The 27,566-nt window shown below is 40.0% G+C and overlaps 2 protein-coding genes across 11 annotated transcripts; one reads left to right on the top strand and one right to left on the bottom strand.

Annotated features, from left to right (window-relative positions):
• Positions 1-998: 998 nt before the first annotated feature.
• On the bottom strand, positions 999-6,104 carry RMI1 (RecQ mediated genome instability 1). 2 transcript variants are annotated; one of them, XM_032676597.1, is made up of 2 exons: positions 5,787-6,104; positions 999-3,512 (listed from the first exon to the last, which is right to left on the bottom strand). In XM_032676597.1, the coding sequence occupies exon 2, from the start codon at positions 3,484-3,486 to the stop codon at positions 1,603-1,605; it is 1,884 nt and encodes a 627-aa protein (XP_032532488.1). In that variant the 5' UTR covers positions 3,487-3,512; positions 5,787-6,104; the 3' UTR covers positions 999-1,602. The 2 variants fall into 2 exon arrangements, with proteins under 2 accessions (XP_032532488.1, XP_032532489.1); XM_032676598.1 differs by lacking the exon at positions 5,787-6,104 and adding an exon at positions 3,634-3,687.
• HNRNPK (heterogeneous nuclear ribonucleoprotein K) lies at positions 5,894-27,389 on the top strand. 9 transcript variants are annotated; one of them, XM_032676602.1, is made up of 16 exons: positions 5,894-6,022; positions 8,551-8,629; positions 8,735-8,814; positions 9,677-9,786; positions 11,162-11,218; positions 12,724-12,767; positions 13,647-13,719; positions 14,207-14,335; positions 15,325-15,453; positions 15,910-16,217; positions 16,575-16,629; positions 20,663-20,713; positions 24,580-24,601; positions 24,679-24,761; positions 25,220-25,389; positions 26,168-27,385. In XM_032676602.1, exons 3-16 carry the CDS (start codon positions 8,766-8,768, stop codon positions 26,199-26,201), a joined length of 1,314 nt encoding a protein of 437 aa, XP_032532493.1. In that variant the 5' UTR covers positions 5,894-6,022; positions 8,551-8,629; positions 8,735-8,765; the 3' UTR covers positions 26,202-27,385. The 9 variants fall into 9 exon arrangements, with proteins under 9 accessions (XP_032532493.1, XP_032532500.1, XP_032532494.1 ...); XM_032676609.1 differs by having other exon boundaries at positions 5,895-6,022; positions 9,689-9,786; positions 14,222-14,335; positions 26,229-27,385; XM_032676603.1 differs by lacking the exon at positions 5,894-6,022 and adding an exon at positions 6,151-6,280 and having other exon boundaries at positions 26,229-27,389.
• Positions 27,390-27,566: the final 177 nt, after the last annotated feature.

Raw genomic sequence — 27,566 nt, 5'->3', positions numbered from 1 at the left:
TCATTTTCCTTGAAGTCTCTGTAGGTATATTAATACAATATAAAGAGACTCGACTCGGCAGGTAGGTGGCAAGCAGCCAAACCTGTTTATTTCAAAGACAAGTCCTCCGTACAACCCCTGAGGAGGAGATGTGACCGCCTGACCAACCACAGCACAGCACACACTGCCCATGTGCCTCTGTAGGCTGTCCAGGAACTCCAACTCCCATGATGCACCCCTTGCATCCCTGGGACACTTCCTACAGTCTCGAAGGCTCTTCTCAGTTTTGGGATGGATTAGTAAGGCAATACTGACAGTCTCTCACAGCAATTCTCAACGGTCTAACAGACGTTCAGAGAAAGAAATGGCTCTGAAGAAAGATACTGACAGGCCAATTGAAAAAATGGCCACCAATTTTACATTCTTTGCCAGCACATCAACACTGTGCAGACTGCTCCTCTCATTTATCCTCTTACCCCTGCCAGAATTTTAATTCTTCTAATTTCACAGGAAAACAACCTAGCCCAACTCAACCAACCAAAGGACAAAAAACGAACAAAAAACCCCAAAACAACCAAAAAAAACCAAACAGACAAAAAACTAACAAGAGAGGAGAAAAGGGTGGGCAGTAAAAAGAACATAAACCATCATCAAATAGTTTCTGATACTCTATAGACTCATCAAGATGTATATTTTTCTTCTGAAGTGACTGGACAGCTTCCACCAAAGTTTAAGTGAAAACTTTAATATATTTGTATACATTTTTAAAAACAGAAAGTAAAAAAAAAGAGGAATCAAAATTAAGACCAACATTAAATATACTGTACAACAGGTTTGCAGTATTTGACTACTCTGTGAAAAAGTTGATGAGTAATCAGAAGTGTTAATGAATAAGTTTGCCTGCGGGTTCAAAATTATTAGTAATTATTAACACTAACATGACAAAAAATTGAATCAGCATATGTTATAATAGTTTCGTTAATAAAATATTTTAAAATACTTCTTTTTATTTATTTTTAAAAATATACAGGTCTTTTAATCTCATGTTCGCATAAAATTGGGGGTTTTTTCCCCCCACACCTGAACGTTTAGGAGAAAATCTTTCATTGCTCTACACTTCAGATTCTTGCGCATTGAATATATATTTGAGTTTTTGGATTGGCAGAGTCAGAAGGGACTGTATTTAAACAATAATTCTTTATTTAAATTTACTCAACTGATTTCCTCCAAGAAAAGACTGAGAATGTCCTACATCTTCCTTTTAAAAATCAGGTAAGCACTTGAAAAAGTATAATAATGAGACTTTTTTTTGTTGTTATATGTTTCCTGACAAATTTTGCCACTCTGGATTACCAATCCAGAACACATGGGATTTTGTAGAATGAAAATGATGCATGAGTGTTTTAAATCAAGACAGAAATATGCGAAAGTTTATTTCAATATTATCATCATAAGAAACAAACTGTTGGTTTTGCTCTGACAAGTCATCTCCTCCTCTCAGTTTTCCATTATAATTCCTGATAAAAGACACAACATTGAACTTTAAAATTTAACTTCCAACAGTCCCCTGGGGGAAATGTAACTTAAATGCTTCCTAATACACAGTCTGCAAGTTTACACGTATTATTTATTCAAACGTTTCCTCAATTGTTCTAGATGCCTTGTATCAGCATCCTGGAGGACTAACACAGTACTTTTAGACTCAAATGGATCAAACTCAATAGTCATCAAACAACAGAGGTCTATCAGTTGTTTCTGACATTTCTTTAAACCATCCCTAAGCTTTAGACGTAAAGCTGGATCCTTTTTCAGCCTATTCATTTCAGCCACTGAAAAGCCAATCAAGCTCGTTAGAATATCATCAGCAAAATCTACTTCAAGATAAGCAGAACCATCAGAAATTTTTGCCTTTATACCCCAGGACCCATTGCTGTTTGTGAGGTTTCCAGTGAGAGTAACAATAAAACACTTAACTTTCAGAATTGTAACAGTCTCTGGTTTTTTTGCAAGGAGAAGGGAAATATATGTGAAAGGTGAAGAATTTAAATCTAAATGTGGCTCTACTGCTTTGGAAGGAAAGGTCTGTGAATCATGCTTCTGCTGAACTGCTTCTGGATCTGTTTTTGAGAAAAATACAGGATCACCATTTAACACACTGTGGTCAGAAGTGTGCTGGGATTTACATCTCCTTTCATCTAAGTCTGTATCATTCTGCCCTTCTTCAGGAGGATTTTCCAAAGAAAAATCTGAAGAACTGCAGGTCTGATGTACGCTTCTGAGCTGCAAAAAGCTATTCATGCTATTTCCACCTTCATCGAATATTGTTTTTCCAAAATTCTTTTCCTTGCTGATAGCTTCCATAGGTTTATCTCTTTCATTCACATCACTTTTTTCACACATGCCATTTAAAGACAAATTGCATGATCTTCTAGGTGTATGTGGAAGTCTTTCAGTAATTAAATCTGTGTTTCTGTTTATGACCACTGGTGTCACTTCATCCAGCTCTATTTGCATCTCTTCTTCCAGAAGAAAGTCATCTTCTAAAGGAAAGTCATTTAAAAAGCCATCAGCATATTCTGTGGGAGGTGAAACTTGTTCAACTGAATGAGGAAAAGGGCTTCCAGATCTCTCTGTCAGAACATTTCCATTGTGTACAGTCAGTGAACCTGAGGCTGTACTAAAATTGTTGCTTCTGCTGCAATATCCGCTTTCCAAAGATGTTCCATTGTTTAAAGTAAATTCATTATTTTCATCAAGACCGGCTAAAAGCTCTTCATCTGAAGGGCCAAGAGTTTGTTCAGATTCATCCACAGGCCTGGAAAAAATCTGTTCATGACCAGCTTGTCCAACAGAATTACAGTTTTCAGTTTCTCCAATTAAACTAGCAAGGACTCTTTCCTGAGAATAATCCTCAAGAAGAGCGTCCACTTCACCCCCCAACAGTTTCACATTTTCTGGTTTAAGCAGAAGGACTCCAAGACGATATGCAATATTACCCTGTACAGTGATTTTTGTTCCAGGAGGAAGATTACTGCACAGGACAGGCACCGGTTGATATTCCATGCCCTGAATTTGATGTATTCCATCAGTTAGTTGTAGCATCAGCATTCGAGTAGGCTTTGCTTCCCAGGGTTTCTGAAATGCCTGAGTACTGGCTGTTACTTCTTCATTTACGGTGCTTTTTCCTCTTAGCTTCTGCAACTGAGAATATGCTGGCTGGCTAACATCAACCAGTGAATCAATCTGTATGGAGTAGAAGCCTGACAACTCTCCTTTGGGAGCATCCAAGATGCAGTCAGGCAAAATGGGATATTCCAAGTCTCTTAGATCGGTAAGAAGCCATTGCTCAAAAACTTGCTTGTTAATCTGAGCTTGACTTAAATTACTACCACTATTTTCCTCCTGGATCCAATTAATACATGCTTCCAGCCATGTCAAAGGAACTTTAACATGCCATGTGGATGAAAGCCAGGTTTCCACTCTTGCTGCAATGTTAGATGTAGACATTTTCTTTTATAGTAATAGTGAATTCCCTAAAACAGAATCCAAAAAGACATATTTACTCTTCTGACAAAAGCTGAAATTATGACAAGTCTCATGCCCATGTTATATAGAAATTTTAAATTAAAAACATTCTACAGACACTAAACTCACATGCATTTCCAATATTTAACACTTCAATCGGCACAAAAATTATGCGCAATTAGCTGAAAGTGTGTGCAAAATATCAGGGAAGGACAGAGATCTATATAAGCAACCATGCTTAGTGACTTCTTTTCTGTTGATTTAATTAGAAGCATACAACTGAAATTGATTTCTTGTGGATGGAAAGTGGATAAAAAACCCAAACCAAAAGATAAGTAAGTTGTTTAATATATATTCTGTACTTTTTACTGCTTCAGTTCTGTGGGTGTTGCTGTTAATACTCAGTTTACTTTAGAAATTGACCTGAGATGTTATTCTCCCACTTCACCAGCACTGTTATGAACAGAAGTAAGAGACACTACAGAACCAAGCTGGGGTTTATCAGCACTTTGTATAGAGGGGTGACTTTCAGTCTGCAACTGGAGGAAAACTTTTACCCTACAACAGAAAGCTAGCTTGAAACATTGTTATTCAGAGATTCCATCCAGGGTTTAGCTGCAACAGTACCAAGTCTTGGCAACTATCATATTAGAAACATCAGTGGCTAATAAGCTCTAGCTTTTTGTTAGTTCTGGAAGTAGCTAAGCACAAACAGAACAGAAGTACTTCAGTTGGAAGGGACTTAGAACAATCACCTAGTCCAATGACCTGATCAATTCAGGGCTGATCAAAAGTTAAAACACATTATTAAGGTCCAGACGCATCTTAAACACTGATAGGTTTGGGGCATCAGCCACCTCTCCAGGAAGCCTGTTCCTGTATTTGAGAATCCTCTTGCAGTCATAGAATCATTCAGGTTGGAAAAGACCTCCAAAATCGTTATGTCTTACCCTTGACCGAACACCACCTTGTCAACTAGATCACGGTACTAAGTGCCACATCCAGTTATTTCTTGAACACTCCTAGGGATGGTGACGCCATCACCTCCCTGGGCAGCCTGTTCCAATGTTTAAATACCCTTACAGTGAAAAACTTCTTCCTGATATCCAACCTGAACCTTCCTTGGTACAGCTTGAGGCTGTGTCCTCAAAGAGACTGATCCCCACCTTCCTACAACGTCCTTTCAGGTAGTTGTGGAGAGCAATAAGGTCTCCCCTTTGCCTCCTTTTCTCCAGCCCTGCTCCCTCAGCCGCTTCTTGCATGATTTACTCTCTGGACATTTCCCCAACTTCTTTGCCCTTGGTAAAGAAATTATTCCTACTGTCGAGTCTGAACCTCCCCTGATGTTTGAAACATTCCCAGGTGTCCTGTCACCGAATCCCAGGAAAAGACCAGCACCTCCCTCTCCACATCCCTCCTCAGGAAGCCATACAGAGCAATGAGGTCACCCCTCAGCCCCTTCTCTCCAAACTACACAACCCCAGGGTCCTCAGCTGCTCCTCACAGGACATGCCTTCCAGCCCTTCCACCAGTGTTGTTGCCCTCCTGTGGACCATTCAAGGACCTTCACATCCTTCTCAAACTGTGGGGCCCAGCGCTGCACACAGGACTCAGGGTGAGGCCGCACCACGGCTGAGTACAGCGGGATGATCCGCTTTTGGCAGCTGCTGATGCTGTGCCTGATGCACACCAGGATGGGGTTTGCCCTCCTGGCTGCCCGGGCACACTGCTGACTCACACTGAGCTGCTGCCCACCAGCACCCCCAGATCCCTCTGCAGGGTGTCGTGGCTGCTCTCCAGACACTCCTCTCCCAGTTTTTACTTGTATCCAGCGGTACTCCATCCCAGGGGCAGAATCTGGTATTTGTTCTTGTAAAATTTCATGCCATTGACAATTGCCCAGTGCTCCAATCTACACAGATCCCTCTGCAAAGCTCTTTTCCCTCGAAAGAGTCAACAGGGTCTTCCAATTTGGTATCAACAGCGTACCTGCAGTGCTTTTAACTCCTGCATCCAGATCACTGATACAAACATTAAAAAGATATAAGGCTGCCTAACTGTGCCTGGATCATGTTCAATCTCTTAGAAAGGGCGACCGAGGAGCTCAACAGACCACACAGAAAACAAGTAGTACCGTAAGAATATTTAAGGAGCACCAGGTTTGGTTGTTTTTTTGCACAAGCTTTCAGCAGGTGACAGGGGGGAGGGAGGGAGCGGAGCAGAGGCGGGAGGAGGTTGTGGGGTCGCCCCCCACAGCCCCCGGCGCGGAGCCCCCAACTCACCGTTCCCGGGGCTCCCTGGAGGCCTGCGCGCCACACAAACGCCGCGCGCACTGACAGCCAATGGGAGGAGGGCATGCAATCATCGCGAGAGTTTCGCTGCCGCCGGCGCCGGGCGGCGCGCACAAGGCGGGGTTTTGGCAGCCGCCATTTTCTCGCTCTCCGGCAGTCGCCGCTCCCGTTCTCCTGGGCCGCCCTCCGCTGCCCGTGCCGCTGACAGCGCGGCTCCCGCCGCCCAGGTAGGAGAGCCTGGCCGGCCGCGGCGCGGGTCTGACGGCGCCGCCTTCCCCCGGGCTCGTCTCGTCCTGTCCCTCACGGAGGGCGGGGCGGGGCGGGGCGCCGCCCCCCCGCGCTGACAGGCAGCGGCCTCATCCAACGGGGCGGCGGCGGCGCCGCTCGGGAAGGGCGGCGGAGCCAATCGCAGGTGGTGTGCGCGTCGGCGGCCGCGGTTGCTGTCTTTTCTCTCCCGTGCGCGGAGGGGCCGGCGGCAGGCGGAGGTATGCGCACTCGCGGCGCAGTGTGGCCAAGGCCGGCGAGGAGGAAGAGAGGGCGGGAGGAGGGTGCAGGCCGATCCGGGCCTTTCCTAGGCCGTCAGAGCCACCGGGTCCCGCTCGGCGCCGCTGCGTGACACAGCGGTGCGGGAGGGCCTGGGGCCGCTTTCGCGGGCCTCAGCCCCCGGGGCCGCCGCGGTCTCGGGGCTCCCGTGAGCTCCGAAGCGGATGGCGGTGCAGCGGGGTGGGGTCTGCGTGGAAGAGAGCGGGGTGTCGCCACCTCGGCTGTCGTCATCTGGGCATGATTCCCTCGTGCCCCGCAGGGACAGCGGGCAGTTCGGCCGTGGGCGCTGCCGCCAGGCCAGCGCGGGTTCCGCAGCGCCGGCGGGTGCGCTTCAAGGGCGGGGGAGCGGCCGCCGCCCTCCCGTGTCCGCCCTTGCTGCGTCTGTGCCCGGGGCGAGCTGCTGTGGCGGATCATGGCGGGCGCAGGGAGGGCGCTCCGGGCCGCGCTTAGCCGCGGGGGCCCATCAAAGGCCACCCCGCGTGGCGGCCGCGCCGCTGTTGGGGGCGGGCGGAGCTCCCGCGCTGGTGAGGCTGCTCCGCTCCGTCGTGCCTCGGGCCGCCGGGCGCCTCCTTTGTGTCCGCCCGGGCAGAACCGGCTAACTCTCCCCGCGGCCGCGTGGTGGTGGCGGCGACCCTTCCGCTGCCGGCTCCGCCTCGCCGTGGCCGGGCGGGCGGGCGGGCGCCATTTCGGAGGGCGCCATTTCTGCTGCTTCGCTGGTGCTCTGCGGCGCCGCTGCTCCCGCCGCGCTCCCTGCTGCGCCGGGCGGGCGGGCGGCTGGAGGCGCAGGGAAAGGGAGGGAGACGAAGGGAGGGAGGCAGACAGGCATGCGCAAGAGCCGCTCCGTCCTGGAGGGAGCGGGACTGAGGCGCGCTGGCGTTTCCAAGCTCTTATGTCTGTGGTCGCTGGTCGCTCTTCTCGTGGCCGCTTTAGCCTTTCGGTGTTTTTAAGAAACTCGACTCAATTAGTGATTTTAACGTCCTCGATTTACCCAGTTGAGCGAGGCTAGAGAGCACCTGACATATAGGCAGGTTTGACTAGGAGAGACAGCCGTGAATTGTAACTGTAACTGATATTACAGTTCGCCCCCTGCAGCCCTAAAATTCTTGGGATAGTTGGAAACAGATTAACCAGGGTCCGAGAAGGCTATTACACCGTAACTGGTCGTTCCCTACTCTTCCTACGCGTAGCAGCGCAGATTTTGGCAATGTATGCCTGAGATGCCGGTATCGTTAACTCTGCGTGCCCGTTAGCTCGTTTCAATTGCCTGGGAAGGCGGTGCATGCTGTTAGCTCCTACAGGCGGGGCAGCAGTTACGCAGCTGTCTGATAGTGTGTTTATTAAGTTACAACCACGTTTTGTTTTGTTTTTTTCTGTTGGTACCACAATGAGTACCTGCCACTTGTTGCGGCAGTTGAGATTAGTGCAATATGAAGGGAAATATATGATGATTTCGCTGCATTGCCTGTAAATCACATTTCTTAACATAATAAGTTGCAAAATTATTTATTTTGTCTGCACTTCTCTCTAATGTGATTTATTAGCATTCCAAGATAAACTTAAAAATAGCAGGTTGCAATCTAAGAAAATCATAGTGAGATGTAGTTGCTTTTGGAGTTCTTATGCATGCACAGAGGATTATATGACGATTATACACAGAGGATGGTATTTCTAAAAAGAGATTTTTTTAGTGTAGCTAGAAGTTGTAATTTGTATTTTGTTCATCAATTATACTTGATTGGCAGGCATGCTCAAATGCTTGCTAGTATGTTGGTAGAAAATTTGTAAAAGTAATCCTGACAATTACCATAATAGGAGTTTATTTTCAAGTTTAAATTGTGTATACCTAAACAACAGGAGCCGATTCTTATGTAGTGTCCTTTCATAAAGTGAAACTAAGGCACATGTATCATATAACATGTTAAAAATAAGAGCTGAATGCAGTTCACTTTAAATTTCTCAAGATAATTTTTAGTAAATGTGTTACTTAAAACTATCGTGTGCCCAAACACTGTAATTCAGACAGTAAGAGTTTATGTAAGTCTACAGACTTGACTTTTATCTCATCTTAGTGGTGTGTTTATCTTGGGTATGCTTTTTCTTTTATAAAGAAAAGATTTGTGACAGCTTAGGTCAAATCTCTGTGTTTTGATTGTAGTGAGAATCAGAGCTGTTATGTGAGGAGACTCGCAACTGATATATGCTGTTTTCATAGGCTCTTGAAGCAATAGGCTGTTGGATTTTGATCCCGCCCAGAATACCTGAGTTTTTCTCTGCAGGGATATATAATAGCGGTAAGTTCTAGCAGCAGGCATTTATTTTTACTGTTTTTGCTTTAGCATGGTGTACAGTTTGCCTTTTGACAGACTAGATGTACCATCTTTTTTATTTTTCAACAGGTTTTGCTTGCCCACATAAGAAAAAAAGGCAATGGAGACTGAACAACAGGAAGAAACCTTTACCAACACAGAGACAAATGGTAAATCTTTTAAAGGACTATTTCTTTTTAGAAAGAACCTCTTTAAAATTTTTCTGATAATGTTGTAATGATTTAACTTTACCATGTGTTTGTATCAGCAGTAGTTTTGCATTCTGTATTAAATATTTTTGGTCTTAATTAGACTGTGGCATTACAAATTTTTTGAAGCATAAAGACATAATCTTTCTGTTGGCATCTTTTAGACATGAGATAAGTAACTGAAAGTTATGACTAAGGATTAAAAAGTATTTCAAAGCTGTGTGGAGAATGGGAACATGTAAGAATATCCGCTGTATCCATTTTTTTGTTTATTGCAGTTGTTACATGCAGGAATACCAATATGAGAAATACTCTAAAGCGCTTCATGCAGAATTTCTTGGGAATAATTACCAAGGAAGTTAGGACATCACTGTTACTGATTTGTGCCAGTTTTTCCCAAACAGTATCTGAAGTGCTACTTTACTATTATTCCACCGGTATTTTAGTGTTGGACAAACTACATTGTAGCTTTATACCTGAAAGGTTTTCCCCAATTAAAAATTATAATTATATATTGTAAATTATAAATAAATATGAAGTAGGTGATACTTCACTGCTTTAAAAAACCTGTCATGAACTTCTCAACAACATTCTCATTTAAGCCAAAGTTCACAGATCTTTTAAATGCATTTTTAGTAGTTAGCCAGTAAGAAAGCTGATGAAGTAAAGACTTGTTTCCATGCTATGCTCAGAACAGGCTTTTGTAATTGGTTTTGGACCAGTATGAAAGAATGTATTAGTAGTACAGAGCATGAATTTGGCATATATTCCATTTTATTGCAACTTAGAAAGTTAAATAAGTGTTTATGTTTCCCCCTTATGGACCTCTCTACAGGCAAACGTCCTGCAGAAGATATGGAGGAAGAGCAGGCCTTCAAAAGATCTCGAAACACAGATGAAATGGTGGAACTGCGCATCTTGCTGCAGAGCAAAGTACGCTTTCTTGTTGTTACCATTTTTGCGTGTAGCATTGTTCAAGATGGTGATGACAGAGTGTATGTTGAGATAGAAGTTTAGAAAGCATATGTGCTTTATTTAAAATGAGATGACTTATTAGAATAACTTCCAACGTGTATTAGTGGTAGTTGCAAGTGTATTGCAATGGAATTGTCTACAGGGGTTCTTTTAAAAAGGTTAAGTCCTGAAGGATCAATATGGGGTTTTTTTTAAGGATTTATTTGCTGAAGAAGTAGAGCAACAGAAATCATAAGGTCTGCATTTGAGTAGAATGTTGTTATTTTGAGGGAAATGACTGTCTGTGAGTCTTTGGAAGAGAAGCTGTTTAGGGAATTTTGAGCTAATGATTTTAAATTAAATATGAGATATGAAAACGTAGGATTTTAGTAACCTTCCTGAACAGATCTGCTGAACTTGTTCAACTGTGTCAACAGGAAGAAATGTGGGAGTAATACTTCAGGGTTTGCAGGGATTTTGTTGAGAAGTGTAAATAGTTAAAAGTTGCTATATATGAGTTTCCTCTGTTGTTTGCACTTGCTCCAGGATCACTTGTTGTTTCTGAAGCATCTCAGTCTTTTGTGTTGGCATGGAAGAATGTTGCCTTAACTCCCTGTGCCATTTCTGACCAATAGTTGATTTACATGGAGTACCATGAAATGTTTTGCATGCTTTTAGCATAAGTATGATCTGTGTAATAAAAGCAATATTTTATATGTAATCCTTGAGAGAACCTGGTAAAAATTTAGTTTTGCAATTACTGTTCTTCACTATGTGCCCGTTTATTCCTGATAGCTTGAATGAAGTAGGTGGCTGTTAACATTCACTTTAACCTTTTTCAGAATATATTGCTCTGAGAAATTAATTATATTACAGAGGCATAAACCAAAATTAGCCCTTGGAATTATCAAATATTGGGAACACAAAAGTGAAATTTACAAAGGTACTTCTTAAAAAAAAAGAAAAAATACACAATTATCAATTAAATCAAGCAAATCATTGACCTGTATTACATTCATACGGTATTTTTTGCAAGGGATACAATCTATGTGATAAGTTTAGCATGGGCAGAATTGCCTAGAAGCTTCTTTTGGAATTGAAATATTAGTGGCAAAACTGAGTATTTTTCTCTCTGCTGTTTGGTGGTAGTAAGAGCTTTTAGTTATCATTTTTTTTAAGATGAATAAACTGTATCCGTTTGTTTCAATTTGATTTGAACCTTTCTAAAGATGTGAGGGCAGGTTTTGGGCCAGCAGGGTAATGCAAAAATAGATTTACCCTTTTTAGTCTTGAGTTCAAAAATGTAGTCTGTACTGTGCTGTCATAACTTAACTTCTTGAAAACTATTTTCCAGAATGCTGGAGCTGTGATTGGAAAAGGTGGCAAAAATATTAAGGCACTTCGTACAGACGTGAGTATATATGAGTTTGAACTAATTTAACACCAGTTCTTTCAGAGCACTACATCGAAAGCTTGATTGCGTGCGTTTCTAGAAATGGGAGCAATTCAACTCCGTAGGCATCAATAGTCAAGTTACAAGCCATTTGTATTGAGTGTTAGAGTAGATAACTTAGTTCTTCAATTTCTATTGCAATTAAAACCCAGCCTGACTCGTGGGATGAGAGGTTTATATTAAATCTCTTCACTTTTTAATAGGATTCTGCTGAATTACACACTTCAAGCAAGTTAACATCCTAATTAAAAATGTTGACAAAGCTTAAACCCCTTAATAGTACCATTTCCCATATGTGTGAATCGATTATAGTACTGCTGAAACCATTGCAGGTGGCTGGCTTAACCCAGTGATAGAGGACTTGTCTAACTTCCTTAAAAAGAGCAGTATGACATCATCCATCTGTTCCTTAACAGCTTGCACATGAAGAACAAAAACATTAATGTTAAGGTTTCTTTCTTTAAATATGGGTATAAAACACTAAGGGAAAATTCTATTCTGTTACTTGGAAGCATTTTTAAATGGTCATTACTTACTACCCGTTCACACTTTACAGTGGGTTAACTCTTGTGATTAGGCACATGCTGAGCGTTAACGTTGTGTATTTATAAAACTTGGCAACTCTTCTTAAATTCCATTTGTACCTCCTGTTCTTAACATCAGCTGCAATTTCAACAATTTTTCCTATCAAGACTCTGTTCAACATAAGATTTGGCAACTTATTACAAATCAGTTTCAACTAAGTCCAGCAACTACCGCAACTGAATTGAGGTTTTAGTTGAAATGGTCAGGAATCAGACATATACGCACTAACTTTGGCAGATGTTCTTTTTTCTTCCCTTTTAGGGTTTTTTATCGTTTTTTTTTCTTTCTTTCCCTTTTTTTTTTTTTTTTTTTTTGGAGTAAATCAGTATGTCACCTAAGTCCAGATAATTTAGATTGGTCTGGAATACAAACTTTCCCGATTTGCCCAAGGTTCTAGTACTATCAGTCTCGACAGGTTTTGTGTCTACCCTCATGAGCCAGCCTGATACTGAAACGTCATTTGTTAAAAGTAAAAAGTAGTTTAGTCAGATCAAGTGACTCATTTTTAAGGTCCATACTGTTAAGCCACAGTCGGTGTAGCAATCCGTTATTGTGTTAGTCTTCAGAACAACTTAAGCTTGTTTCATTAATTGAGAGTAATGAGTATAGTTTGTATTAAATTAAAATTTATTGCTTTTCCCCCTTTTCCCTCTCCTTGTTTTTTTGGCCATATATCTCCGTTGCCCATGTACTGGATCGACTTGCCCCTGCGTTGCCCACCATGACGTTGGCCCATCCGCCCCTGAACGCCCATGTGAAAACCCTGGTTGGCTATGCCCAAAAATGTGCTCGTTGCCAAACGGGTACCATACTTGACAACTTCTGATTGAATACCCATGCCCAATGCCAACATCCACGAACGCCAATGACCAATGCAGTACAATGCCAGTGTTTCAGTCCCAGACAGCAGTGGCCCCGAGCGGTATGTCCCAACAGTTTATGCCTCACTGCCTGATTAGAAAGAGAGAAATGTATTTTATTACCTGCCTTTGATATAATTAAATAGTATCCCCTTATAGACGGTGTATTGTTTTTTTTCAAGTTTTCTGTCTTATTTTCCCCATTAAGTCTTTTTGTCACTGAACTTTTACGTGAGTTGCCCACCCAAACAATCCACTAATTTTATTTCAATGGAAGGAGCACAGCTTCAAGTGTTGCATATTTGCTGCATTGTAAATCAAATTGGTTCAAAATAGTCTTTCGCTCTGTCTTTGTGGCCCACCTTGCTCCCCTCAACATTGCCTGTTCATAATTATTTCTGATGAAATGCTAATTCCGGTTCGCTTTCCTTCACTTCTCATTTGTTTTGTCTTTTTTGTCTTGCATTCGTATTTGTTTTCTTGGAGAGCCCATTAGTAACCTGATTTCATAACCTTATTCCAGATACAACGTTCACCACTTGCATATCCTCCCTTTTAATATGAGAAGGTGTGCCAGCGTAATGTAATAGTGAGGGTATCCTAATTAGTGGTGGCGGGGAACATGAATATTCACTTCTACTTTCAGTTCTGCATCAATTTCTTGCCCACTTAATCTGAGCCCTTCCAAAAGCCCATTCTGTCTTTCTCTCTCTGCAAGACCTACCTAATCTTAAATTTCTCATGCGTATATACTGGGCATAAACAAAGATGCATGTGTTACAAATTGAGCAAACAGGTTTACTTAAAACGGGGAATCTTAATTGTAAACTCTTCTTTGTAGTGTATCTTGTTAAAATTTTGTCTGTGATGATTTAAAAAATTTACTTCTGCTTTTTCTTTTCTACCTACTCCATCTTGTCTGGCATTGTGGCTTTCAACAGCATTTTGAGTATAAGTGCAGATATAGAGACAATTGGAGAAATCTTGAAGAAGATTATCCCTACTTTAGAAGAGGTATGTCTCTTAATATTTTGTTTTAAAGGTAAAAGATTAGCTTTTGAACAAGATGGTTCTGGATGACTTTCTGCTTTTTACATACAGGAAATTAAAAAAATAAATGCCAGAGGCCTTTTAAGGAAGGGTTATGGCTCTCACACTACATGTTGACATTTTTTTGGTGGAGGACAATCTGTCACTGTTTATTAAATTAACATTTTGAACAGCCTTCCCCCTTTCAAAATATTAAGTGTTGCACTGTTCAGTACCTTGCTAAGTCTTTGTTGCAAGTTGTGCAGTATAAGGTAATAAATAATGTAATAAGTAATGTAATAAATAAGGAAAACTGATACTTCACCTAGAGGGGTGGTGCGTAAATAGTTGTGATCTTATCAAAGGAAATGCAGGTTTACAGTTCAGCAATAAGTCATACCATTGTTTGAAGAAAAAAAACTTAAAATGCCAAATATTTAAACTTATTTTTATTTTATTTTTTTCTCTATATGCGTCTTTCATACAGTATCAACACTACAAAGGCAGTGACTTTGACTGTGAATTAAGACTTCTCATTCACCAGAGTTTGGCAGGAGGAATTATTGGTGTCAAGGGTGCTAAAATTAAAGAACTCAGAGAGGTACTTGCTTTCTGCTCTTAGATTTGTCTTTTGTTCAATAAATCATGTTTTCTGTTCATAAGAGGCCAGTGTAAGTATCTTCCGTGCAATAATTCCTACTGAACATACTGTTTATATGCTTCCGATGTTCTGAGGTGGAGCTGTACATTGCAACTTCCTTGCAGACCCTCAGAAGGAGTAGTGGTGACAGAGCCTAGGGCTTGATTATACAATATATGTGGTAGAATACTCTTTTTAAAGGGAGGATTTTTACTCTGTTTTATTAAAATTTTATTCATCACTCCTTCTAGAATGAACTTCTGCATAGTCTAGAATTATTTGTGTCATTGGACATAAAAAATGGTCTAGGGCGAAAGCATCTCCATGGTAGATGTCTGAATATTACTGTAGAAGAGCTTTATTTTTGGTTTTATTTTGTTGGTTTTTTTATTCTTAGAAGAATAAATGCTAGAAGACCATTGTTTTCTTTCAGTGAAGGAATAAGGTTTAAAAAGGGTAATGGTCTCTGTGAGATGAAAACACGTTTTCCTTTTTGGCATTGTGTCAGAGGCCATTGCAGGTCTGTGCAGGTATAGGCTGCTGCCTGTTTGCTTGGGTTGAGAAAGGCTAGATAACTAGACATAATCCTGGCAACATTGCTGTCTTAGCATCCAGAGCAGGTTTTCTTCATTTGAGGGTTAATACAGCCTGTAAGCTCACAATGTCTATATGGTCCTTTTTCTAATATTGAATTAAATAATGGTGTAAATGAGTCATAATGGAAATAGGAGAAAATTGAACTTTTTTCCATCTTCATACAAAATTTGTGTTACCACTGATCTTTAAAAGATGTCATCTTCAAATTTGTTGTGATAACTCAGAAGCAAGCATGCAATTTAAGTAGCTTGGAATTTAATTTTATTTTGGATTTTTTTCTTTTAAAATGTTTTAGTGGGTTTATAAAGTTGTTTAAAATATATTTGACAAGCTTGAATATTTTTCTTCTACAGAACACTCAGACCACCATTAAGCTCTTTCAAGAGTGTTGTCCTCATTCTACTGACAGAGTGGTGCTTATTGGTGGAAAACCCGATAGGGTTGTCGAGTGCATCAAGATTATCTTGGATCTTATCTCTGAGGTAATATTTATAAATTTATTTTATTCTTTCATTGGCATTCATGAATCTTAGATATAAAACAATGTCTTGCAGTTTGTTTTGAATTCAGTACGTCCTACTTTCCCAACAGCAAAGTGATCGTCAGGAACTTTTGAAACTTGTTTCTGTTGTTTAAAATTGGGGTGCACCTTATGGGGGAGGAAAACAATTTTGTGTACTAGTGGGCCGTTATTCACGCTTTGCATATCATTAAAATAAAAAAATTGAAGAGGAAGGAAGACAAAGTTTATAAGCTATGGATAACTAACAGTAGTTTTTCTGTCACAGATCAGCATTTTCTTTCTTAGTAGCCTTATAAAATCAAAACCATGTTCCAAATGCATGAATTCATACTTACATATTTGCTGTATTAATTAAGTGTGCCAGTTGTAATTGTCCTAATTGATTTGGGGGGATTGTTTTGTTTGTTTGTATTAGTCTCCAATTAAAGGACGGGCCCAGCCTTATGATCCCAACTTCTATGATGAAACATATGACTACGGTGGCTTCACAATGATGTTTGATGATAGAAGGGGACGTCCAGTGGGCTTTCCGATGCGTGGAAGGGGAGGCTTTGATCGAATGCCCCCTGGTCGTGGTGGACGACCTATGCCTCCCTCGAGAAGAGATTATGATGATATGAGCCCTCGCAGAGGACCTCCACCACCTCCACCGGGTCGTGGTGGTAGAGGTGGCAGCAGAGCTCGTAATCTTCCTCTTCCTCCTCCACCACCTCCTCGTGGCGGGTGAGTTGTTGCATAAATGTGTTATACAAAAACTGATGTTGTATATATTCTGCTGAATCATATTCATATTTCCAGTGTTTTTTCCATGCTTCCACATTGTTAGTGATTATGCAGGATTGAATGTGTATTAGACAAGAGTATTTTGAAAAGTACTGCGGTTTAATTACCTACTGCACCATAGTAAGTTGCCAGGACTGTAGCCGGTACTTCTGTAACTTCTGTCATTCAGTACTTGGTTAGCGTAGTTTGATATTAAGTTGTATGTGAACCATCAGTGTGAAAATTTAGATTAGAATAAACAAGCTGGTTCATAATACAGATAATGTAATTAACGTGCTGCTGCTTTTTTCGTTTTAGAGATCTGATGTCCTATGACCGAAGGGGCAGACCAGGAGATCGTTATGATGGCATGGTACGAGTTTAAAATTGGCCTTGTTCTGTTCTGTAACCACAGCTAGTGTGCTGTCTGAAGATACTGTTGATGAACATATGCACGTTAATGTGAATATGCATGGTTCTGATGGTAAAAGCAAAATGTTTTGTCCATACAAATAGTCCTCCTGTGGAGGATTATATGGGGTGTAAGTGGTATTCAAGACCAGATCTATTTTCTTTTGTTTCCTTTCTGCCATCAAAAATGATACAGAAACTTTGTACTCAGCCCTGCAAGTTTTTTTTGCACTGGCTGTCTTTCAGGTTTTTTAATCAGGATGACAGAAATAGAATTAGGAGATTTTGGAAATAGAATTAGGAGATTTTTCAACTACAGAAAACATGTCAGAACAATGAGTTATACAAACATTCTTAACACTAAATGTTAGAAAACATGAGCATAGATACTATAATGCAGATTATAGAATGTTATCTGAGAAGAGCTGTAGTTGATCTGGAAGGTGATTGCTCTTTTGAATCAATTCTTGTCTATTTTCTGGTAATTCCAGATGTTTTGGAGGTAGGGCCACTGCTGAGTTGCATCCTAAATTAATACTTGCTGAGGGAGAAAATAATCTCTCATATTATATGGAGATTCAAAGCAAGGGGTTATAGATAATCTTCTATGTTGCTTCTGAACTGTGACTTCCCAGCAGTTATCTACTGTTCTGAGGAAGGATTCCTCTTTCCTCAGAAGAAAAACTGGGAGGTTATCCTGGTTTTAGCTGGGATAGTTACTTTCTTCTCTTAGCTGGTACGTTGCTGTGTTTCGAATTCAGTATGAGAATAATGTTGTTAATACACTGGTGTTTTAGTTGTTCCTAAGTAGTGTTTATGCTAAGTCAAGGACTTCTTCAATCTCTCATGCTTTGCCAGTGAGTATGTACACAAAAAGCTGGGAGGGAGCATGGCCAGGACAGGTGACCTGAACTGGCCAAAGAGGTCTGGCAGTGGTCATTGGGTGGTGAGCAGTTGTATTGTGTGCCACTAGGGTTTTTTTATCTTGGGGTTTGGCTCCCCTTTAGATTATTATTTACTGTTATTGTTATCTCCTACTTTGTTTCAATTAGTAAATTGTTGTTATAGTTTTGATTCACTCCCCAGTTCCTCTGCAATGAGGGTTGGGTGGGTGGTTGTGAGCAAGAGGTGTTGTGATATTAGTTGCCAGCTGGGCTTAAACCACAACAGAGTGAATCTCTATAGTAAAAAACCTTCTCTTCTCCTTGGACTTTGTCTGGCACCTTCTTTAAGATGACAGGTGACATAATATGATTTTTTTTCTTTTAAATGAAGCTAAGAAGTGGAAAAGAGCTATAAAAGAGCTACCCAGATGTGCTTTTACACATGTCCTGCCTGGGAGTAAGAGTACTGGAACTAAAAATTGCAACCATGTCATGTGCTTACTAGAAATAATGAAAGATTTCCACACAGTTATGAAAAAAAAAGTGTTGCCCCTGCTACATGTTAAGAAACAGAAGGAATTGGTTGGAAGAATCAGGTTTTGTGTTCTTTTGTTTGCAGCTAATAAAGCCAGTGCTAGAGTACATAAGCTGAGCAGCCTGTCCATCTTCGGGCATCTGGTTAAGCACAGTCTCACTTAGCTAGACTCTGGGGCAGTGGTGTGTTCTATTTTTATTCCATTCCAGCTAGAATAGAAAATCCATTTTGACTTAGATTTAGCCTGTCAGGTTAACCTTCACTTTGTTGATGTGAGTTTCTACAAGCAAGTGGAGTCATTTCAGTTAGGGTTTTTTTTGTGCAAAAAAGCACTTTTATTTCCTTTTCATAGTGAAACTGCTCATGACTTTGACTCCTTTATGACCAAGTATCATAGCCTAGTTAAAGGGAGCACTACTTCCCAGCAAAGATTGTATTTAATTTCCAGTTTTAGTTAATCATGACTCTAGTATCCTAAACTGTGGAAGCAGAAAGGAGGTCTTCAGGTTGATTGTCAAGCTGCAGCTGCAAGTGTCATGCCAGAAATGTAAGGTTTTCCTGTGCTACCCTTTGTTTCATATAGCAACCGTTCTCTAGCTAAAGTTTTAAACTACAGTAAATCAATGTTGTTGTGATTTGTGATCTAAGTAATGATGGGAAAAGCTGCTCTTAGAGAGCAAAAGTGCTCTTTCACATGGATCCTATTTTACATAGATGCAATAAAAGATAAGAATAGAGAAACATCTCAAAAGTCCTATAGCAATTGAATGTACAGAAACTTTTTTTGCCAGTTCTCTTTTCCATAAAGGCAGAAAGATTGAATGGTTGATGACTCATGAAGTGGATTGTGAGTCCAGTTTAAGACTGGATGCTGAGCTGTGAGTGTTCTGGAATTTCAGAAAGATAACAGGATTGACTGTGTTTTAAAGATTGAGATGAGAAAAAACAATTTGCATTTTAAAAGATAGGTTAATTTCTCTTACCAACGTAGAGTCACTCACTTAAGATGATATTGTCTGTTAGCCTGACCTACAGTTGTAATATAATTATGCACTACTGTTAAAAATGTTCATTTGGCTTATAGTCTGCTCTGAAGCTTTTTCCCAAAGTACAGATTTGTACTGTTTCTCTGTGAATGGAACTATATGTTTCAGTGTGTAGCTACTCCAGATCAAATGCCTGTGGACCATAAGGGCTGTTGTCAGCTGAAAAAACCTAAATTTCCTATATTTCTTTTTTAACACACTCATTCTTTGGGGTGTCTCAGATACAGAAATGCCCTCAGATACCACTTGGAGGGGTAGAAAATAGTGAACAAGCGTGTGAAGTCCATTTATCTGTTACTAAAATGTTCAAAGTACTAAAAATTTTAAAATCTCAGTTATTGTAGATTTAAATCAGAATGTCTCCTGTTAAGTGAACTGTCTCTTCACACTGTTGTGAGTGTCTTCAGACTTGTAATGTGCTTTTGCTCCTTCAAATGCTTCCTGGTTCTTGATTTTTTTTTTTTTTTAACTTATATATATGTGTCTTGATGTATAAACACTTGAATAAAGACACATAAGTTTTAGAAAATATGAAACAATTCCCGGGTTTAAGAGATGTGACATTAACAGGCATGTAAAAAATTAGTAAAGGAAGAATGTATGACAACTGTACTACTTATTCATGCAGATCCTGGAAGGAAGTAACAAAATTTCACTCTTAGGTCACTCATAAAACCCAGAAAAAGTTAGGACAAAAGAATTTTACGTCAGTTAGGACTGCATGTGTTTTCTTTCACTTGATGTAAAAGTGAAGCTCTTTGTGTTACCCAGCCCGTCTATCATCTGTCTTGTATTCTAGTACTAGTAGTGACTAGCACAAATGAGTCTGCAGCAAAGAATATTTTGTTATTTATGTTAAGACACCCTGTTTCAGAAACTTGTTTTAGAGTCCACAAATGAACATCAATTGCTGAAACTGTAAAATTCTGAAAGAAAGAAATGCTAGATATCATGGTTTAGAAGCATAACTAAATTTCTAATATAGTTAGTCAGCGGTAGATTCTTAGTCTGCTTGGCTGTGTGAGGTATATGGAAATGAATTGGTAGAACATGAGAAGCAGTGTCCTTCCTGCTTGACCTGCTGTTGGCATAAGCACTTACAGTTATTTGTTTCAATCTTACTAAACCTTCATTTTCCAACAGATGGCAGAAATAAAAGGTTTTTCTAATGCATGGCAAAGTATTTTTATATGTAATAGCACTTGAAAGATTTTTTAAAAGGCGGAAAAAAAGGCTTGTTCAAGCTTTACCTTGCCTTGCCATTAGCTCTCTGACCTTCTTTGCTAGAGGAGAAATCTGTTAATACCACAGAAAGAGGGTGAAACCATGAGTGTGGCCACTTACAGTTCCCTCCAAATAAAATTAAAAGGGAATGAGTCTTGAGAGTGGTCTAACTCAAAACATTTCAAGTCTTTGCTATGGTGTTAAGGTGTCTTTGTACTAGTATGTATTGTATTTGCTTGCCAAGTTCACTAAAACTCTGTGTGACCTGGGCTTCCTTTCTTCCTCCTTTTATGTTGTGTCTGGAAGATGATGCAGTGTCATGTGGATGCTTGTGATGACATGCAGCCACCAGAGTTGGTGAGTGTGTTCAACCTATTTTCTGAAAATTGCTTTGTCGAACAAGTTAAGTGATTAGGTGAATTTCTTAGGAGATCTTGTGTGTAGTCTGTCACAACTTGCATCTATTAAACACTTGATAAAGCTGTTCTTTGGACTCAGAATTTATTGGCAGTCCTAATAGTGTGTCCTTTGACAAGAGGTAATGTTAATAGAAATGTGGAATTGTGCAGTAGCATGCTCTTTTACACCCTATTTTAATTTTGTAAATGGTAACTTTTCCATAACTGATGCACTGTAGATGCATACAGTTAGGATATATATTTTGTGTTAATTTCATAATGTTGCTATTTTTTTTTTTATTTCAAACAGCAAATATTAAAAGTAGCTTATTACTTACATTTTTGGATAAACTACAGTGCTTTTTTTATTAATGTATTTGAAAATACACCATTCGATCAGATAGGTTTTGGGGAGGAAAGTTATAGAATCATAGAATGATTTTGCTTGGAAGGGACCTTAAAAATCATCTAGTTCCAACCTGCTTGCCGTGGGCAGAGAACCTTGGTCTAGACAGGCTTGCTCAGGATTCCATCCAACATGGCCTTGAACACTTGCAGGAGTTGGGCATCCACAGCTTCTCTGTGCAACCTGTTTCAGTGCTTCAACACCCTCGCAAGGATTTCTTCCTAATATCTGAACTAAACCTACTATCTTTTAATTTAAAGCAATTGCCCCTTCTCTTCCCTCTACATGCCCTTTTAAGAAGTCCTCTCGGGTGTTCTTGTAGGCTCCCGTCAGTTGCTAAAGGCCACAATAAGGTCGGCCTAGAGTCTTCTGTTCTTCAGGCTGAACAACCCCAGCTCTCTCAGGTTTTCTTATAGGAGAGGTGCTCTAGCCCTCTGATCTTGTTGATGGCCCTCCTCGGGACTTACTTCAATAGGTCTGTGCCCTTATGTTGGGGATCCCAGAGCTGGATGCAGCACTCCAGATAGGGTCTCACCAGAGCTTGTAGGGGGCCAGAATCATCCTTTGCCCTGCTAGCCACACTGCGTTTGATGCAGCCCAGGATACAACTGGCTTTCTGGGCTGCAAGTGCAAATTGCCAGGTCATGTCCAGCCTCTGATCCACTAGCACCTTCAAGTCCTTCTTGGCAGGGCTGTTCTCGAGCAGTTCATATCCCAGCCTGTATTGATACCAGGAGTTGCCCAGACCCAAGTGCACCACTCAGCTTGGTGTCATCTGCAAGCTTGATAAGGGTGCACTCCATCCCTTTTTCTGTGTCATTGATGAAGACATTTAATAGCACTGTTCACAGTTCCAACCCCCTGAAGGTCACCACTTGATGTCCATTGGAACTCTGAGCCATTGGCAATACCCTCTGGATGTAACCATCCAACCAGTTCCTTATTCACTGAACAGTCCACCCATTTGAATCCATCTCTCTCCAATTTGGAGAGAAGGATATTGTGGGGGGACCATGTCAAAGGCCTTACAGAAGTCCAGGTAGATGGCATCTGTAGCCCTTCCCTTGTTCAGTAATGTAGTGACTCCACTGTAGAAGTTACGAAGTACAGCAGGTGTTTGTGCTATCTTGAAGATGGCAAAATGACACCAAATTAATATTTTTGATTAATTGATATGAAAAGTCAGTTCTTAGCTTACATAAACACAGAATCTGCTATCAAGTTATGTTGTTCTGTAGTCTGGGGAAGCAGATGTAATCAAAGAAAGGATTTTTCTTTGAAACAGTTTAGTCCAAAAAGGAATCCTGTGGCACATACCAACAGGAATATGTCTCTGTGTATGCAGTATGCTGTATGATCAGCCTCTGAATTAAGACTTAAGCAGAATACTTCATTCTCTTATATTTTAGACTCCAGTACAAGCTGTATTATGTTGTATTCCAATCTGTATCGCTTAGTAACGTGACAATACAAGTTGCTTAGGGACCAAGGACAAACTCAGCACTTTGATCTGAGTAGCTTCCATTTTGATCTTAAAAGGTAGATGGTAAGTAATATTTTTGGGAAAGTTGTTACACTGTAACTTTTGTGAACAAGTAGTTGTGGTTGGTTCAACTTGACTGGCTGCCCAGCCAGTCTACCTGCTCTTTCACTCTCCTTCCTCAGCAGGGTGAGGGGAGAAAGCAAGACAGAAAGTCTGTAGCTCATGATGAACACAGAGAGATCACTTAGTAATTACTGTCATGGGCAAAACAGAGTTGACTTGGGGAAGACTTACTGCCACATTGAATATCATGGTGAGAAACAAAGAGGAAAACTAAAAACACCTTTCCCCACCTTTCACTTCTTCCCAGACTCAACTTCCACTCCTTTATTCCCTGCTCTTGTACTTTCTCTGCCATGAATGGTGCAGGTGGGATAGGGAATGTTGGGTTGCACGTTAGTTCATCACACCTGTATCTATTCCATCCTCTTCACACTGTTCCCCTACTCCACTGTAGGGTCCTTCCCATGGGATACAATCATTCATAAATGCCTCAAATGTGTTCTCCGTTGGACTGCATTTCTTCAAGAACTGCTCCAGTGTGGGTCCTGGTCATGGGGTACAGTCCTGCAGGAACAGACTGATTCAGTGGGGGTCCCCCAGAGATCCTGCCAGGCATCTGTGCTGGCTTGAAATCTCCACAAACTGCAGCTTCTTTCAGGGCTTATCTGCGTGGTCACAGCATAGCATCCTTCATGGGATACAGTGTAGCCATCTGCTCCAACATGGTTCTCTCCACCGGCTGCAGGACAGTGTTCATTCCAGTGCCTGGAGCACCTTTTCCCATTCCTTCACTGTGGTGTCTGCAGGGCAGATCCACTCAATTTTTTCCTCCTTGCTCATCTCTTGCAATCAGTGCACACTGAGGTTTTTTTTTTTTTACTCTTTTTTAAATGTTATCGTGTAGATGCCACCAGCTTTGCTAGCAGTTTCAGCTTTAGGCAGCCCTGGTTTCCTGTCACAGAACTTGTGAGTCTCTTAAAAGTTGAATTCAAGGGAACCCTGCGTATTTATTCTCTGCTTCTGTGGGAAAATATGAATATGGAGTCTCGAGCACTTATTTCATTAGATGAAGCAAAACACTTATGCCAAATACAAGTTTACAAATCCTAAAAATAAAAAGGGGCTAGGAGTGCTTGTTCTGATTTGTATTTGGTGGATTAAATGAAGAAGAAGTAACTCATGTCATGATTATCTGTTCAAAGATATTAAGTATTGTAGCATAGTCTGAATCAAGAGACAAATTACAGAGCTGTTCTTAAGAACTTACTGGGTTTTTTTCCCAAAGGTGTAGGTGAAGTAGGAGGATTGATAGTCACTGGGTAAACTTTTTGTACCAAAACTGGAGACTTGAGTTTCTCCTGAGCTATGTTAGTAGCATTAGTAAGGTTGTACTCTGATCTTGTAATTTGAATGTTTGTTTAGTCTAAGGGTCACAAGTAGGTCGGCATCAAGAGCTGTCTATGAGAAGCTGAGTTAGTGAGACTGCCTTGGTAAACTGGCAGGTTTTGACAGGGCAGGATAAGAATCACACAATCATAGAATATCTTGTGTGGGACAGAACCCACAAGGGTCATCACATCCAACACCTGGCCCTGCACAGGACAGCCCCAAGAATTACACCATGTGCCTTAGAGCACTGTCCAAATGGACAGAGATTAATGAGAGATCTCCCACTCACCCCTTTTTTTTCTGGTCTGCCCTCTTTGCCTCAGGATGCCTTTGCTAGCACAACAGTTATATTTATAGTCAGGTTGAGGGTTGAGATGTTTGCATAAGATAGGCTCAAAGTCAACAATACAATATTTAGGACAAAAATGTGTTAATGAAGAATAGCTATTCGCTGTTTAAGGGTTTTTTTCTCTTTTTCTTACAGTTTGAGGGTGGCTCTGGTTATGGTAAGTGTTTATGTAAAACTGTTACATGTACTTCATTACACAGTTACTAAAGGGCTTGATGCATACACTTAAATCAGATTATTCTTATGCAGGGGGGCGCGGTTCATATGGAGATCTTGGTGGACCCATCATCACAACACAAGTAACAATTCCCAAAGATGTAAGTAAATTTGACTTGCTTTCAACTCATGATTTTTCTTAAAAAAAAAAAAGTCCCAGTTATTTCTCAGACTGTTGAAGTGAATCAGAAGTACTTAGAGTTCTTGATAAGTACTTCTAATACAAAACAAGTGTTTCCAAATCACCAAGAGTATTCTTGGATTGGTTTGTATCTTCAGAGACTCACTAAACAATTTTACTAAGAGTTAATACTCAGTAATAGAGATGGACTGTGTAACATGTTTTTTACAAATGAGCAGCTGGTTCTCCCAGTTTTATCCTACTTGTGTTTATACAACTAATACTACAGGGGATGTTTTTAGGCTGTAAAGAAGTAAGCTTCCATTCGAACTCTTAAAACTTGAATTTGTAGAAACTACTTAAATGCTGCTGGGATTTTCTAACTTGTTTTAGAAAGAAAGTTGTATTGGGAAATGAATTTTTTGCTTTCTTCCCTAGTTGGCAGGATCTATTATTGGAAAGGGAGGCCAGAGAATCAAACAAATACGTCATGAGTCAGGAGCTTCGATCAAAATTGATGAACCATTAGAAGGCTCAGAAGATCGGATAATAACTATCACAGGAACACAGGACCAGATACAAAATGCACAATATTTGCTGCAGAACAGGCAAGTTAACGTTTAATATTCTCTCTACTGTCAATTTTAAATTGATGTGTACATTATAAAATTGCTCTGTGAATCAGTTTTTTAAGAAGGCAGGTTTTAAGTAACTATTTGAAGCTAACTTCTCCAGTGCTAGTTCTGCCTTGATTTTCTTCTGTTCTCCATTCTAATTAAAATGAAGACACCCTCAAAACTAATCTTGCTGGAAGACACCTTAACCAAGCAGTCCTCTCCTTTCTCTGGTGAAAACTGCTGCAAAAAAAGTACCTGTAATAAATTATATAGAGCCTGTAGAAAATATAGAAGATTTCAGTGGATGTTGGCCTAGTTCTGTGTGGAAGACTAGTGATTTTGTTGTTTTTAGATAACTAAATTGACAACAAATCACAGTCTGCCATATGGCACAGACCATGCCTCTACAGGACAAGTTGAAATCGATTTGGTGCTGTTATGCAGCATTTCACACCTTGCTGACATTACTTTGCCTTTTCTACCAAATATTAACAGCTTCAGATAACATTTGCTTTATTAACTTCTGGCTGTCCTAGTAGATTTTAGTGTTTTAACTGGAATGTTTGGCTTTAGAGTATTAATATTTAAATGTACCATAAATATACTAATACAATTATTAGCCATTGATATTTTAGAATTATTTAATTATTTACTTTTAAATGTGTTAGGAATTTGTAATTTAATCTGCTCTAAAAATGTCATTATGAATATTGATGCAAGATGTGTGGTCCATCATTCTAATACATGCTTTTTTCTTTTTCTTTTATAGTGTGAAGCAGTATGCAGATGTTGAAGGATTCTAATGCAAGATTATTTTTTCTTTTTTATAGTGTGAAGCAGTATTCTGGAAAGTTTTTCTAAGACTAGTGAAGAACTGAAGGAGTCCTGCACCCCTATTTTTTTTTTTTTAATCTGCTTCTGTTTAAAAAGCCAACATTCCTCTGCTTCATAGGTGTTCTGCATTTGAGGTGTAGTGGAATCTTTACTGTCCACCAGATGTAATGTTTTAGTTCCTTACAAATACATGGGGGAGGGAGCACGAGACTAACATTGAAATTTTGAAGCAGCAGAGAGATTGAATTCTATTTTTGTTCATTGTTGGTGGTAAATTGTAATGTTTTTCTGTAATTGTTGTGTACACCCTGCTTTTATGTACACTGTGTCTTATTTTAAAGGGGGATGAATACTGGTAGGCCACATGTCCCTGGTATCTGTTGAGAGCAGTGTGCAGAATGTAATGCTTTTTTGTAAGAAACATTTTAGGATTTTTAAATAAATTTAGTGAACCTATTCTTGGTGGTCATTTTTCTTCAGGTCTACATAAGATAATAACTAAAATGAATACAACTAGTTTGGTTGGGTTTTTTTCCTATATGAATTAAAGTTGCCGTTAAGCTTGCTCTTCAGCTTCCTTGATATAGATGGAGTTATGTGGGTTTTTTTGACAAATTAAAGAAATTGTGTGAAAACAATGACTGCTTTGCTGTTTGGGGAAAAAAAAAGTTAAAATATTTACACAAATGTGTAAAACTTCACATTTTTGCAAGTGTTTGGCCCTCTTTGCAGTACATATATATATTGGTGACAGTATATAAATGAAATATTTAAAAACTTTGTGATGTCACTGAGTAAACAGTGGTAAAATACACCTGGTTATAGACAGCTTGCTTAATGCAGATAACACTGTTAGAAATGACAGTTGCTCTACCATTTCTGAATAAATTATAGCTGTTTCCTGAGCTTTTTTTTGTATGAGGTAGAAATTGCAAATTGGCAAATTGACAGTATCTAACTCTGTAACTTGTAATTGTATGCAAAACTTAAACTTGTTTGGTTTCCCAGATGTATGTTGAATTCCATAAGAATTATTTGTGAGAAATTTAAAAAAAACATATAAAGCCTCTAGATATCTCATGTAATACCTTGGCATTTGTATTTATAGTTAAAAGTTTTAATTTCACTTCCTGAATAAAAACAAATTAAAAAATGTAGAAGTGTGTTGCACATATGGATATGATGGGTCCAGACTATGCCTGGGTTCTTTTGTTGTGTTTTGGTGGTTGGGAATTTTTTTTCTGTCCATGGTTTGTTGGAGCATTGGTTGAGCTTGGCCTTTGTAGTGTAGCTACTCATTAAATCGAATGGTAAAAGCAAGGAGCTAAGACATT

The sequence above is a fragment of the Chiroxiphia lanceolata genome, chromosome Z, assembly GCF_009829145.1.
Source record: "Chiroxiphia lanceolata isolate bChiLan1 chromosome Z, bChiLan1.pri, whole genome shotgun sequence".
In the NCBI taxonomy this organism is placed as follows: domain Eukaryota; kingdom Metazoa; phylum Chordata; class Aves; order Passeriformes; family Pipridae; genus Chiroxiphia; species Chiroxiphia lanceolata.
The sequence above is the reverse complement of the archived record's forward strand: the minus strand, read 5'-3'. Positions and strand labels throughout refer to the sequence as shown.